Genomic DNA, 15994 nt, shown 5'->3' on the forward strand with positions numbered 1-15994 from the left:
GGTGGCTACCAACAGAACACTAAAAACAATAAAACTTCAAACATTAAAAACTTCCCTAAACAAGGCTGCCTTCCAATGTCTTCTGAAAGTAAGGATAGTTGCTTATTTCCTAGACACCTGATGGGAGGGTGTTCCACAGGGCGGGTGCCACTATTGAGAAGGCCCTCTGCCTGGTTTCCTGTATGGAACTATGTTATGGAGCTATGGGTGGCATTTTAATAGCATATATACATTTATTTTTGTTAGGATTTTGAATACTGCGCAATCCTGCCCTGCAATCATCAGATGAAGAGCAGTCTAGGAATTAAGCTAATAGCACTAAAGTAAATGGGGTGTTAGTGGAGGGGTTGTACCTCTTGTGGGGGAACATGTCATGTTGCTTCCGGGGTAGTTCATCCCCACTCTGCTCAATTTTACCCGTGGACTGCCATCTGTCCAGATTTTAATTTGCTCTGAACTCATTTTAAGATGTATTTTAGCTAACTGATTGCCTGTTTATATGTTCTTTGTATACTGTCTTAGTTTCATGATGTTAGCTGCCCTGAGCCCGGCTCTGGCTGGGGTGGGCAGGGTACAAATAAAAATTTATTATTATTAGGGGTTCCTAGAAGTTGTCAGCACGTGAGAGTGTCCACACCCTGAGAATGGCTTCAACCGGCCAGCAAAACCAGGTGAGGGCAGCTGATGGGTCCAAGGCCTCAGTGAGATAGGGACTAGCTCATCAGTCTGGGAAGGAAAACTCTTGATCCTAAACCTCTGCTGCCTTGTGGGATAACTTTGGGAGAACAAAAACCTAAGGAGTAAACCCTACACTAATCCAGAGTGGAGACCCTAAGATGGTTGGATAGCACCTTGTACACCTCCTTCCGGCAACTTCTGCAGCCAAGCTGGTGCCAAATGTCTTGCTCTGCTTTTCCCTGGACCACATCAGGGAGGCTGAGGGAGGCGGGGCTTGTTGCTTGGGCAACCCAGGGCCTCCATGTACACTGCCCAGGCTTGCGCCTCAGAGAGGTCACTCTCTGGTGATGCTAGTGCAGCAGAAACAACATGGGAGGCAGCAGTTATGAGTTACTGGCAGGCGCTGTGCTTCTCCAGTGGTTTGATTTCACACACACACACACACCCTGGAGGTGCGCTCCACTGTCTCTCGAGACAGATCCATGCCAACAACAAACTAATGCATTTTTTTTAAAAAAAGTGTTTCCCCACCTTCAGTCTGAAATGGTACATTATCTTCCGCCCTGGAGCTCCACCACTGCATCCCATTGAAAGGGCCGTCTGGCAGCCGACCTGGGTGAGCTGACTCCACCAATGAGGGAGGGTGGAGGTAGGGAAGAGAAAACACTGGACAGGCAGGGGTAATGGTCCTATCTGTGGTATTTGCTTTAGTTTTTGTATTTCCTCCAAGGAGCTCAAGGTGACGCATTTGGCTCTGTTATCTCCATGCTATCCTCAACCCACCAACCCTGCAATGTAAAATTGTGGAGAATTGTGGAGTTGGAAGGGACCTTGTGGTATCATCTAGTCCAACTTCATGCAATGCAGCTGGCACACACAGGGTTCGAACCTGCAAACTTGACATTGTCAGCACTATTGTTAGCAACTGCTAGGCTGATAGGTGGTGAGTTTGTGTGTAAAGTGCCTTGAGTCCTGTTAGGGGAAAAGCTGGGGTGGAAATAAATTGATAATGATGATGAAGTCGATGATACTGGTTACTGGCCCAAGGTCATCCAGTGAGCTTCCTGGCGGGAGTGGGGATTTGAATGCAAGTCTAATACCCTAACCATTACACCACCACTGGCTCTTCCATGGATGGTTCAGTCACAAAAGCTGGTCAATGCTGGCAGCTGCAATCTCCAAGCAGTCAGCTTCAGAGCCTTGTCAGGCACAAAGACAGCTGGGCTATTGGAGAGGGGGGAGATTGGGGTGCCTTTGGGGAAGGGGAGAGATGGAGCGACAGGAGGAAGCAATGCACAGTGAAAAGCAGAAATGCAAGGAGATGCATCTTCAAAAGGAAAAGGCAACACACACACACACACACATTATCAAGGAGGTTATATGTGTAGAGAGAAAGGAAAGCAGCTAAGTGGCTCAAGGGTTTCCAATTATTAGAGAAGAAAGATCACCTTATTCATTCAGAGAAGCTGTGATTGCTGGAAGTTTGAGAGAGCACGAAGATAGTAGATGTTCCCGAGGAAGGAAGGCGCCTCGTTACCTGGTTCAGAAGGGCACAAAAGAAAAAAGGGGGAGATTTCAAAGAGGCAGGGGGGTAGGTGGGGGCAGAAAGGAATGCGGGGACAGGCGGGGGGGGGGGAAAGCAAGAGAGAGAGAAATTACAAATGAAGTTTCCACTCAAATACCTCCTCAACATGGGGGAAGGCGCTGTTAATAAAAACCAGGGAACACAGAATATGTTGAGATAGAGAAGCACTGAAGAGTTAGAGACAAGAGAGCAGCAGTTTTTAAACAGGAAGACTTGGGGAACAAAAGCACAGCGACTGAAGCTGATTTGTTCTGAAATAGGCCAGAGGGAGGAGGGGAGGCTTTTAAAAAATCAGTTTATCCAGAGCAGGCAAAAAAAGGGGAGGGGAGGGAACCTTTATCTGTATTGCATTTTAAAAAATTGTGTATGTAATCTTTTACACTCAGGAATCAGCCCTGCTGGCTCCAGCAGAACGCCCATCTCGTTTCCAAAGGTGACCAGCCAAATACTTTTGGATTGTTTCCGTTTCCTGAACGGGGGTGGAGGGCTAATACAATTATTGGTGGTGTGTGTGTGTGCATATGTATATGTGTGATATATAGATAGCTATATAGATCTATATAGATCTATATAGATCTATGCATGCACCTGAATATGGGCGCTTCCTTGGGGCTGCATTTAACTCTTGGTGCCATTGGCCAGAGCATGGTCCGAAGGCACATGGCATCATCGCCTCGTCTGATGGATCTGGGACATGTCAGTGTCAGGGTGGGTGATCACTAGGGAACCACATATCCTCTGCCTTGGTTGGGGTCCACGACAGACAAAAAGGTGGAATGTAAACATGACAAAAAATATTATTATTTTTCAAAATAAAATAAAGGACCTCTCCCCTCCAAGATCTTGTCTAACCCTTAAGAGTTTCAGTGTAAAAAGAAATGCAGGATAGCTAGCAAACTTTGCCATAAGGTAACCTATTACCATCCAGATGATGGACTCTAGCTCTCATCAACCACAGCTATGGTGGTCGGTGATGGGAACTACAGCCAAGCAACACCTAGAACAGAGTTTGTCACACTTGGGGGCCCCAGCTGTTGTTGGACTACATCTGCTATCATCCCTGACTACTGGTCCCGCTAGCTAGAGATGATGGGATTTGTAGTCCAAAAACAGCTGGAGACCCAAGTTTGAGAAGTACTGGCCTAGAGGGTGCCACTTTCACTACGCCTCTCATATGGAAGGTGCTGCCACAGAGGAAGGAACATTCTTTTGTCTACGGTCAAGTCGATTTCATTGGGTGACTCTGTCTCTTTTCTGGGCACAGGAGAAAGGTGTATCAAACTTCACTTGCTCTCTTCTCCCAATTTTTGTAAAACTCTGCCATGTTCCTAGAACATGGGGAGAGGAAGCTGGTACGCTGAGGTGTTACTGAATTCAACTGCTGTCAGACGCAGTCAACATGGCCAGCCGGTCAAGGATGAGGAGAGCTACTATAGCTCACCAACATCTGAAGGGCCACAGATTTCGTATCTTTGCTTTAGCCTTTCAAGAGGGAAAATGCTCTACCACCTCAGTTCCCACTCACTTGGGTTGCATTTTCACACACCTTTGTTTTTTTAGATTGGCCAACCAAAGAAGTTGAATACGTCACACAATACTATACTGTGATACCAGTTGTCTCTTTTCCCCCCTGATAAATCTTTCACAAGAAAATCTTCTCATTTGCCAGAACTGATAGTTTCTCTTGGGCAGACTGCATAAAAATTCGAGGATTAAAGGACAAAACCCTTTTCTCATTTTACAGCTTGAATAAAACAGCCACATATAATATTTATTCAAGCTGTAAAATGAGAAAAGGATTTTGTCCTTTGAACTGAAAAACCTCCTTTCTCCTTTCATAAGTGCCTCAGACTCCATACAGGGTTATATACAGTTGCATATAATTTTAGGAAGTCTGCTTCTGGAGGCACCATCATTGAATTTTGTTCCAATGAACAATCATCTCATTAAGTTCACAGGAAATCCTGGTTTGCAGAAGTTGGCTGTGCACAGCACTGATTGGCTGGAACCTGGAACATTGTGAACACCCCCCTTTCTTCCCAGAGCAGTTTTGCAAGTCTTCTCCCCGCTCAACTGTGCTCTGTATAAAAAAATAAATTGAAGGAACTGACTCTAATAAAAAGAACTAGAACACAGATTTTAAGAGGGAAGTGAACTGTCTGTCTCTCTTGGACTCCACACCAAGAGAGAACACAAGCACACAACACAGCCAGTTGTGCTATTTGTTCATCCCAGTTTAATGTTGGGAACCCTAACTTGGTGCCCGGGGGCACCACGGATCCTTCTTGGTGTCTGCCAATACCCGCTATCCCACCCACCCACCCACTCCTCTCTCCCTCTCTTTTCAAAGAGTATTTTCATTTTGGGGAAAGGGTGTTTGGTTGGGCTTAGGGATGAATAAGCCAATTGCAGTTTCTCTGAGTTTCGCATACTCCCAGTCATATTTTCAGTTCTCCTCACTTGTCTTCGTGAAAATTCATCAATATTGCAGTGTAACTTGCAATATTGCAACCATGATATACAAATGCTTGCAATTTTGCCTAATACACACATTTTGCCCCTAACATACAGCATTTCACATGGACAATTTACGTTATGCGTTTTTTAAATACGTTACTTGACTGGGTAACTGCATTGCAAAATGCAGAGAACTGCAAATTTCAAAGGGTGATGGAGTTTTGGTTATTCTTTCAGAAAGCGCAAAATAGGTAGGTAGGCACTTAAACCCAAACTGAGCTGAACTTCTTCCCCATCCCTAGTTGGGGTTGTGCTGAACCAAAGGTGAACCACTCCAGAAGCGTTGCTAATGCCATCTTGGTAGTCAAGATAACCCCACAATTAACTGGTAGTTGCTGTAGCAAGGAGCTCATATATGTTTATATTCACTTGCTTTGATATACGCTAATTGGCTGACTTTGATGCTTTCCTTATCTGTGGGCTTTGGGTGCTGGGCTCTGAGCCCAGAAACAGGAACTCTCTGTAAGATTTGGGTGCTTGCCACCTATGTCCTCTTCTAGTAAGGTGAAGTGATGGGAAGTCCTGGCCAAAGTGACGTATGCTACTTGGTGTATAAAGAAACATATGCACGTTTACTTGGGCACGGACAAGCCATCTCCTTGCTGCGGTGACAGTTCCATGTCTGTAAAGGCTGGCAGGCTGATTTGCTGTTAATCTACACCTTTCTTTTAATAAAGCACTAGAACTGATCTCTCTGGCGTTTTTGGCATCCATCCTTGATACCCCTGCACCCAACCATTCCCACAACCCCTCCTTTGGGCTGGTGGATCAAGACGGGGTGATGCCTGGCTTTTTGTTTGTGTGTGTTTCAGTGTTTTGGCCTTTTCATGAGAGGGGAAGGTCTGAGGTTTTCTTTTGTGAACTGGATACATTGTGATGCCCACAACGGACTGCAGTCGTACCTTGGTTCTTGAATGGAATCTGTTCTGGAAGTTTGAAAACCAAGGCACAACTTCCGATTGGCTGCAAGAGCTTCCTGCACCCAATTGGAAGCTGCAGAAGCTGCATAAGACATTCGGCTTCCAAAAAAGTTTGCAAACTGGAACACTCACTTCTGAGTTTACGGCGTTTGGAAGCCAAAACGTTTGAATCGCAGGGCATTTGAGAACCAAGATATGACTGTATTATATCCATGCCTTTGGGGGGAAAGTATTTAATCTGACCTCCAAAATCACTAAACAATCTATTCCTCCCAATTCAGCCAGGGCTGGTGGGAGTCAGGAATATCTGGAGGGTCACGGGTCCCCACCCTGGCTCTACAGGGTGCAGGGATGTTGCTGTGCAACAAGTCTGCAGTCCTATTTGGCCATTAACCCTTACAGGGTTTGCAACTGCCTGCTCATCAACCCCACCACTTCTGGTGCAGTGCTCTTGCCTGGTCCTGCCTCCTTCCATGGGCTGGATGGTGTGGTTTGAAGCAGGGAGCAGCAGTGCCGGAGCATGCCACTGGAGAACAGCCAAGAAGGACACAATGCCCTGTGTCCCCCACAAAAAACCCTGTGCCTGGAGAGGCAACTCTATGTGGAAAGGTTGCCCACATGACTTGGAACCCTGATGCAATTTCCCCACCTTTTAAACCCCTTAGGAAACTGTCAGGGGACCTGCCTACTGTTTGCCCCTAAACATGCTGTTAATGTAACTTGAAAGAGGGAAATGTTGCCCCCCTCCCCGCTATCTGCCAGTCAGAAAACACAGCAGAATTAGTGGATTCAATGTGTCAAGGGCAATAACAACAACAAAAACTTACTGTGGAGTGTTCAAAGCACTTCACATCACACCAATGTTTGTACCAATCACCCCAAAAACATATGGGTGGGGAGCTGAGCCGAAGGCTGTCCTGTGAAATTGCAGTCTGAACTGGAAACCTTTGCTCAGTTTTAGCCACTGCCCTCTGCTGGCAAAGCTACCTTGCATAGTACTCCTTCGACTGACAGGTACCCATCAAAAGCGTCTACAGCCTCCTCAATTTATTTTGGGGTACTTTAATAATAATGCTATTGTGCCTTTTTTATACTTTAGCAAAGACAACTCTTTGACATGTTAATTGTGTATAAAGTTTACTGTAAAACCGCATGAAAGTACAATCTAACATAATGCACACGGCAACATTTTTCAACACGCTGTATAAAAAAAAAAACAACGGAAAATATTTCCGAAGGCATCACTTAGAACTCACCAAATCCTTGTTAAAACAATGCCAACTCCAGCAGTTTTTTAAAAATACAAATAAGAAAAGGGAGACCTGCAATTCACGAAATGGTTTATGGGCTAGAACCATATGAAACAAATATTATATGGGAGTTCTGATGCAGATGTAATACTGCTGGTCTCTCAACTAAGAAATCGGCTACCTGTTCCCTGCCCAGCTGCAATCCCAGTTTACCATCTGCACTGGCACTTACAATGCTTAGCATTACCCAGGATTCCCTCCCAAGCTGGTTGACCAGCATTAATCCAGGTTTAAGGCTAGAAAGGCAGGGAGGGGCTACTTATGCTCAAGGGGGAAGTACGGAGCTTATGAGCTCACAGATCACACACTTCCTCACCCATGGCTAGGATTTCCAGGGAGGTACATTTGCAGCAGGCGACTGTTGCCAAGGGCTCACTGACACAAAGGATGATTCAGCTGGCAGGCCCAATCTGTCATGGATGGTGGCTGCTGGGGGTGAGTGGGTCAAAGTCGCAGCTTCTGAGCAGCAGACTCTTAGTGTTTTTGAAAAACTGAGAACTAAGTACTATTCAACTAGCCCAAGTGAGGGACTTAAGACGGCTGGGGTTTAGTGCTTGTTAAGCATCACAGAGGAAAACCAAGCTCCCTTCCTGCTGGTCCCAACAGGTATGCTATGGGATTTATGCTTCCAGCACAAATGGCTCCTTGCAGTATCAGATTCACACAGGTACGCAATTCAGTCCTCATCAGACATAAAGGGACATAAAGAAATTGGACATCTCCTCAACTCATAAAAAACAAAAACAAAACACCACCTTCCACAACTGCTGAAAGAGATGCAGGAAGCCCTAAGCAAAGGTCCAGCTGAAAACCTCAAAATATGGAGTCTAGGTCTGATTTGGAGTTTGGGGGAAAAGTTCTTTCTGGAAACCCCTGCTTGCTTTCTCGCTCGTCTTGGTCCAGCCTCCATGAGTTCAGGTCTGGACAGGCTAGATGGATGAAGCTGTTGTCTGCTATGCACTGGCAGCTGCCCTTCCATATCCCAGAGATATCCTCTTTGCTGATCTCGACAAAGAGCCATTGGCCGTCTATGAGGCACTGCTAGATAATCTGGGCAGAGCTTTCCAAATGTTCCAAACAGCCTGCCTGCCAAAGAGATCGCTTAGAAGAGGGGGATCCACTCTTCGGGTTCAGAAGTGTCAGGCTTCTTCCGTTCGCTCCTTACCTGGTGGCGTTTTCTCTTCATGCTTTTAAAGAGTTGGTAAAGGATCTCGGGGAGAAGGGCAACTAAGATCAGGCAAAATATTGCCAACCAGACTGAGACAGAAGTCAGCAGCTGGGCAAAGACATGATACATTCTTTGTTGCTTCAAGAAAGGCCTGGCCGGAACAACAAAGAAGGAGGGAGAAAGAAAGGCATACATTAGATTTATTTAAAAAGACAAAACAAAACAAAAAACCACCCCTCAACCGAACAGGCTTGCCTCATTCTTTTATTTATCCCAAAGCATCAAGATTTATGATATATAAATCAACTATATAGTGGTACCTCAGGTTAAGTACTTAATTCGTTCTGGAGGTCTGTTCTTAACCTGAAACTGTTCTTAGCCTGAAGCACCACTTTAGCTAATGGGGCCTCCCGCTGCCGCCACACCGCCAGAGCACGATTTCTGTTCTCATCCTGAAGCAAAGTTCTTAACCCGAGGTACTATTTCTGGGGTAGCGGAGTCTGTAACCTGAAGTGTATGTAACCTGAAGCATATGTAACCTGAGGTACCACCGTAATATGAATGTGAAAACTTATTACAAGCAACAGAAAGTAGCATGGAGTGCTCCAGTTCATGATGCCAGCCGGCCATGCCCTCTCCCAGGCTATTCCATTACATTCTCCCTCCTAACCACTTGGTTTTCCATGCCCCTCCTAAACAGTCACTCAGTATTCCCAATGCCCATTGGGCCTTCACTGAGCAATTTGCAACCCACCCCCCATCTTGTTCTCTCAAATCTGCCGATAGCCCCTTCACTGAACATGGATCATGCCATTTTGCCCACACAAATCTTTTGCTAGTTTGTTTTCGATGTCTTACGTTCCAGTGGCTGTTTGTAGGCTCTGGTGCCAGTATTTGTGACTCTAACGAGGACTGTCATTCTACTGTTATTTTAGTGGTCTGGGATTGTAAGTAGACAGGTGAGTCTTTAAAAAACTACGCATGCACATGCAAGGATTGGCACAGGGGAGACCTGAGGCCCCTATTATAATATAGGATTACCATATTTCTCTGTGTATTAGACTATATTTTCCCCTATCTTTTCAAGTTTAAAATTTGGGGGTTCACTTGTACATAGTGCATATGGGGGACTGGCAATTGGTTTCTGTCGCGAGCAGATTGTCAGCAGCGACTGGGTGGGTGATTGGTGGCTGTGGCCATGACTGCGGTCGATTGGCATCCGCTGTGGAAATTGGGCGGGTGATCGGTGGTTGCTGGCAGCAAGCCTGCAGACAACTGGTGGCTTTGGCGACATGAGCAATTTTTCAGCATCGGTCAGGCGGGTGAGTGATTTTTGGCAATCCCTGCCCAAACCACAACTCTGGGCAACCCCCCCAAAAAAAGCTTAACAATTCTGGGCAATCTCCCCCCATTTTCTTTATTTGGAGTCCCCCAAAATAGAGGTTATGTTATACACGGGGGCATGTTATACATGGAAAAATACGGTAATGCATTTTATACTCCAGCCCCATCTGTGCACATAGAATCACAGACCAGAGTTGGAAGGAATCACAGGGGGTATCTAGTCCAGCCCCCTGAAGTGAAGGACTCTTTTTGCCCAACGTGGAGCTCAAACCTACAACCCTGAGATTTGGAGTCTTGTGCTCTACCAGCTGAGCTATCCCTATGAAGCTAACTTACACTGAGTTGGGCCACTGGTTCACCAAGACCTGTGCTGTCCACTCTTGTTTAGCCACAGTTATGCAAGATTTTAGGAAGGGGTCATTCCCCAGCACCTTTCAACTGGAGATGCCAGGGGTTGAATCCGAGGCCTTCTGCATGCAAAGCATGTGCTCTACCACAAAGGCACAGACTCTTCCCTTTGGATCTCAGGGCCATTCCCTACACACAGAATTTATTGCCACAGCAGTCTTGTGCTGTAGGTGGACTCATTTACTAGCAAGGTCAGCTAGAGAATTTCATGGCCAAGTGAGAGTCTGAGCATAGGTCTTCCCACTACCTCGTCCTGAGGAAGGGTCATAGCTCAGTGGTAGGAGAGCACATGTTTTGCATCCAGAAGGTTCCAGGAGGCATTTCCAGGTGGGGTGTAAAGGAGAGGCCCCTGCCTGAGAAGGCCGCTGCTAGCCATTGTTGACAAAGCTGAGCTACATGGACTAATGACCTTAGTTAGCAGAAGGCAACTTTCTATGTTCCCATGTCCCTAAAAAGTTTTAAAATATATTTTTAGTAGCAGTGAATAACCCCCTCCCACCATCTATCTCATTATGTTAAAGAAGGAGGCACCTCATATTTATTAAGGTATTTGTTCTCACGCAATTTCCCCCACTAAACTTTTGGTATTATTATTATTAGTTGAATTTATATATTGCCCTATACCTGGGGGTCTAAGGACAGTTCACAGAGTAAAATCAAGATATAAAACCACAAAATACATAATAAGAATAAAAACAAACACCCAAACAGCCACCCCCCCCCAAATACACAAATATAGTACACTTAAATCTGGGGTGCAATCGGTGCAGATTACCCTGGAGCACAATAATATAAATTGAAAATAAAATGCTTACCATATGATTCCTCCCCAGAAGAATGAGAAAAACACATAGAAGACCAAAGAACCCCAAATGACAAAGTGGGTCACCCACGTCCAGAACCGAGTGTCTAATGCCAGCTGGAGTATTTGAAAAAGAGAAAGAGATAAAAGAGAATGGGGAGCTTTAGATACAATATGTTGTAGGGCATAATTATCGTTAATTACTACAGCAGTTGGAGCAATAGGAAGAAAATCACTGCCAGTAACATCAATACATCAAGTTCAGTACCAGGAACTCCCCTGTACAACTAAATTGAGAGGTGGCTTTTTAAAAAATTCAAACGAGGACACTAACCTTTAGAGTGACGGTGAACACCAATATGGTAAAAATCATTGTTCCAAAACTCCAGTTCCCAGACATCTGAAAAACAGAGTTGGCTGGTTCAGATTTTTGAAAGAGGGCAGGCGAGGAATTACCGTATTTTTCGCACCATAGGGCACACCGGACCACAGGGCACACCAAGTTTTTAGGGGGGGAATTCAAGAAAAAAAATCTCCCCCCCCCCGCAGCCCCAAAGAGCAGCGTACAGGCTGCACACAACCTCTCCCTGCCGGAGGGGTTGCGTGCAGCTATGGATCAAGTCAAGGCAGCGAGCGGGATGGATCCCGCTCGCTGTTTTGGCTTCCCCTAGCCCCGTGCAGCCTCTCCCTCCCGGGAGAGGCTGCGTGGGGCTAAAGAATCCATAGCCCCGTGCAGCCTCTCCTTGGCAGAGGGGTTGCGCACAGCTATGGAGGAAGCCAAGGCAGCGAGCGGGATGGATCCCGCTCGCTGTTTTGGCTTCCCCTTTAGCCCCGTGCAGCCTCTCCTTGGCGGAGGGGCTGCACAGGGCTTTCCTGGCTTTACTGGGAGGTGGGGGGATTCCCTCACCTCTCCCAAAAGCCCGCAGAAGCCGTGCAAACCCTTTAAAGAGATCGCGGCTTCTCCTGGCTTTCCTGGGAGGCGGGGGGATTCCCCCACCTCCCGCAAAACCGGCAGAAGCCGCGCGCCTTTTAAAAGGGCTGCACGGCTTCTCCTGGCTTTCCTGGGAAGCGGGGGGATTCCCCCACCTCCCGCAAAACCGGCAGAAGCCGTGCGCCTTTTAAAAGGGCTGCACGGCTTCTCCTGGCTTTCCTGGGAGGCGGGGGGATTCCCCCGCCTCCCGCAAAACCAGGCTCCCCCCCGCCAGCCTTCTTGTGGGGCTGGCGGTGGGGCTCTCCTGAAGCCTGGAGAGCGAGAGGGGTCGGTGCGCACCGACCCTTCTCGCTCTCCAGGCTTCAGCGAAAGCCTGCATTCGCACCATAGGACGCACACACATTTCCCCTTCATTTTTGGAGGGGAAAAATGCGTCCTATAGTGCGAAAAATACGGTAAACAGATGATTACAATGAACTGAATAATTCATCCCCACCCCACAGGAGCAAGATACTGCAATCATCAATAGAATATTTCCCCCTAAACAAAAAACAAAAACAAAACAAAAACACCTTGCAGAGCACAACAAAATCAAACAAGTAACATTTATGGCTATCTTCTGCAATTTGCTCAATGATTCTTTTTTAAAAAAGGAAAAAAAACGAAAAGAAAATGCAACCATAGTGGTCTCCTGCTTTAAAAAAACAAAACAACCACAGGTGTGAGGAAGCCAGGTTAGCATTCCTTTCCACAAATGTTTATGTTGGCTGGTAAGGGGTCCAGATGAAAGAAACTCAGAATGCTTTGCGATTGTATGACAGAAGAACTGGCACTGCAAGGAAGGTACAGTCTCTGCAGAGGATTCTGGGTAATGTTCCCGAACATGCACTCAGTCGAGGAGAGGGCAAATTAAAAAACAATAACTGATCTGCGTTTTTCAATCATGGGATGATGCAGCCTGCATCACCCCTGCCTTCATGGGGTGTGGAATTGAATATGGTGCTAAGTGGAGCTCCCCTACCACTCTCCAAAGCAGATTTAGGGGGTGCAGAGGGCACGCTGAGGGTTGGAGTCCCACTGCGTGAGCGGACTTTACTCTGCTCATACAGCAACTTAAGTTGAATCCCGTCCCTAGGATCCAATTCCCGAACCTCTGGTTCAGTGCTAAACAGGAGCCTGGTTCAACACCCACATGGACAAGCCTTTATGTGTGGACTGCTATCCCCCCTTTTTCACGCATCTCCTTCTTTCTTATTTTTCGGCTCTACCCGCACTGAAGAAAAAGCAACAGGCTGTGTTTCAAAGTCAGAACAATGGCAACAAATGGGACAATTTGCTTACCAAATTCTGTCAAGATCTGAATGCATACATTAAAACAGAAAGTGACATGTAAAAAGTGTTTTTGTTTGTTTGTTTGTTTTTAAATTCTTTTGCATTTAATGACAAACAGGCAGAAAGTCAAGGTGCAGAAAGCCAGGGAATGTGATTAAATGGTCAACAAGAAGCAACTTTGCAAGAAGAAGAAGAGGAGGAGGAGGAGGTTGGACATGACATCCCGTCTTTCACTCCCCTTAAGGAGTCTCAAAGTGGCTAACAATCTCATTTCCCTTCTTCCCCCACAACAAACACTCTGTGAGGTGAGTGGGGCTGAGAGACTTCAGAGAAGTGTGACTGGCCCAAGGTCACCCAGCAGCTGCAGGTGGAGGAGCAGGGAAGTGAACCAAGTTCACCAGATTATAAGTCCACCCCTCTTAACCACTACACCAAAGATGCAGCAAAGTAGATCTACGTGGATCTCTCTTTTGGAAGCTGCCAACCACTGCTGCTTCCAAAAAAACACTGTACAACGGAGTTTATGGAACACTGCAAAATCTGAAAGAGGCTTTGATTCACTGGCAGTAAGAACAACCTTTGCACAGAGGCCACAAATAAACAGGTTTGATAGAAGAGATGCACCACTGCAATGGTCAAATACATAATTTGCAATTAACATTTACACAAAGTCACCTGAGGGCAAACAAAGACACACGCAAGATTCCCCACAGGTTTTTGAAGTGACAATTGCAGCTGTTGGTTGGGGGAGGTGAACATTCAGATCAAGACATGGAGCATGGGGAGAGGTTTTGTAATCCTTCCCCCCTCCCCCAATGGCATTTCTATTAACTTGCACGAAAAAAACACACACAAAACCAACAACAACAAAACGAGTACACTGCCCATTCCACTCATGGGGTGGGGGAAGTTAACTGAGAAAACAACACAAGAAGAAAGGTTAAAAAACCCTCCTGTGGACAACACAGTACTAATCCTCAATCCCACCTCCCAGCAAAGAAAGAAAGAAAGAAAGAAAGAAAGAAAGAAAGAAAGAAAGAAAGAAAGAAAGAAAACATTTCCTGCCACAATCACACAGTTTCAAAAGTGGTTTCCTGCACGACAGGGGCACGCTCTTTTAGATACACACATCTGATGAGCCCGTGGGTGCGTGGAATGAGTTGCACCATTCAGCAACTCCAGGCACAGCCTGATTGTTGGTTTAAAAGGCTTTGTTCCTCTTACCTTTCCGTTGTTCTCTATAGAAGAGGTCATGAAAAAAAAGTAAGTCCCAAAGAAAAACACACAGCCGTCAAAAAGGCCCAGGAGGGTCCAGTATATGAAAGGTTTCAACTGCAACATGGCGTTGTCGGAAACGTTCCTGCCAAGGAAAATGTAACAGAAAGAAAAGGCTTTAAAACTGTGTTCATGAAAAGCAAGAAGGGGTGTGTGTGTGTGTGTACGTACGCAATTGCCAGATGGTGTTCTGCGGGGCCTCAAAGCAGGCAGGAGACCAAAAGGTGACCTTGAAGATTACAACAGCAGCACAATCCCTACATAACCATGCAACCTCACAGGGTTGTTGTAAAGATACATTTTATTTGGGGAGGGGGAGAACCTTGAGCTCTGTAGAGGGAACATAGGATTTAAAAAAATACAATAAATAAAATCTATGAAATCCCCTTCCTGCGTTAGAAGTGGAAAAGAAAGATGCGTAAGACTAGCAGGTTATGAAAAGAAACAAGAAGAGTTAATTTGCATAGACAGTAACAAGGTGACTGTATAACTTTTAGACACTTCTCTCCACAGGTTGTCATTCCGTTTCAGTACTTATTCTCTGCCCAGTCTGGGTCTTGCTCTTCTTTTGTTTGGCCCGACAGAATCATCTTTTAGCCAGCCACACGCTCCAAAACGAAGTGAGGAAAATGTCCGAACTACTCTAGCTGTATTGCTCTGGTGGCTTAATTAATAATTAAATAATAATAATAATAATAATAATAATAATAATAATAATAATAATTAACAAAACACAGATCTGATACCTGAAACTGCTTTAACGTTCCTATGAGGAACGTAAGACATGGGCTCCCTCTACTGGACTTGAAACACACTCTCTTTCCAAAAGAGAGTTCTTGAAAAGACTGAAAAGGGAATGCAAGGAATGCAGTGGGACAGCAGCAGGATTTGGCCCAGGCAGCAGCCGACCATCAATGTCCGCCTCGTCTTCTCTGACAACTGCTCTCCACGATCTCACCAGAGGAAGGGTCTCTCCCATCGTCTCCTTTTAACTTTCAGATACCTGCACACAGCTACTGCTGAGCCACGGCCTCTTGCAGATGGCATGCAAATATGGCTATTACAATAGCAAAGATGAGCTAACACAATTCGTCTTTCATATTTCTTTGTTATACAATAAATAGCAGACCAATTCTTGTGGGGATCAAGCTCCCCTCACTCCCCCTTTTAAATACTGTTTCCTTCCCAATTCCAGCTGTTCTGCTACAACTACCCCAGCTCATCTTATTATATGTTGTTGTTGTTGTTGTTGTTGTTTTATTTCTACCTCGCTCATCTGGCTGGGTTGCCCCGGTCACTCTGGGCAGCCTCCAACCAAATACAGTGGTACCTCTGGTTGCGAACGGGATCCGTTCCAGAGGCCCTTCACAACATGAAAAGAGCGCAACCTGCAGCAGCGCATCTGCGCATGCACAGGTTGCACTTTGCTGCTTCTGCACATGACGTCATTTTGCGCTTCTGCGCATGCACAAGCAGCAAAACCTGGAAGTAACCCTTTCTGGTACTTCCAGGTCGCCGCGGGACGTAACCTGAAAGAACGTAACATGAAGCAACACAGCAACTCAGCAAGACATCAAGCATTAAAAACCTCCAGATACATGGCTGCTTTCAGATGTCTTCTAAAAGTTGTGTAGTTCTTGATCTCCTTGACATCTGAAGGGAGGGTGTTCCACAGGGAGGGCACCACTACCACGAAGGGTGATATGCGCCTTGGGATATATGAA

At 46.0% G+C, this 15994-nt stretch overlaps 1 protein-coding gene across 9 annotated transcripts in view; it reads right to left on the minus strand.

Moving 5' to 3' along the window:
- Window positions 1-15994, minus strand: part of ATP11C (ATPase phospholipid transporting 11C (ATP11C blood group)) — a 98297-nt gene that overhangs the window by 7935 nt on the left and 74368 nt on the right. For 7 of the 9 annotated variants that reach the window (XR_014215351.1, XM_082207180.1, XM_082207184.1 and 4 more), the window contains 4 exons: window positions 14220-14355; window positions 11067-11132; window positions 10746-10849; window positions 8176-8329 (listed from right to left, as the gene is read on the minus strand). Coding sequence is in view for 8 of the 9 variants with exons in the window: in XM_082207180.1 (XP_082063306.1) it covers window positions 8176-8329; window positions 10746-10849; window positions 11067-11132; window positions 14220-14355 (460 nt within the window). In the remaining variant the exon portion in view is untranslated. Of the gene's footprint in view, window positions 1-2126; window positions 2216-8175; window positions 8330-10745; window positions 10850-11066; window positions 11133-14219; window positions 14356-15994 lie in introns of all 9 variants that reach the window. The other 2 variants (XM_082207182.1, XM_082207183.1) reach the window with 1 other exon arrangement.

Source organism: Podarcis vaucheri (genome assembly GCF_965113315.1).
Source record: "Podarcis vaucheri genome assembly, chromosome: Z".
NCBI classification, from domain to species: Eukaryota; Metazoa; Chordata; class Lepidosauria; order Squamata; family Lacertidae; genus Podarcis; species Podarcis vaucheri.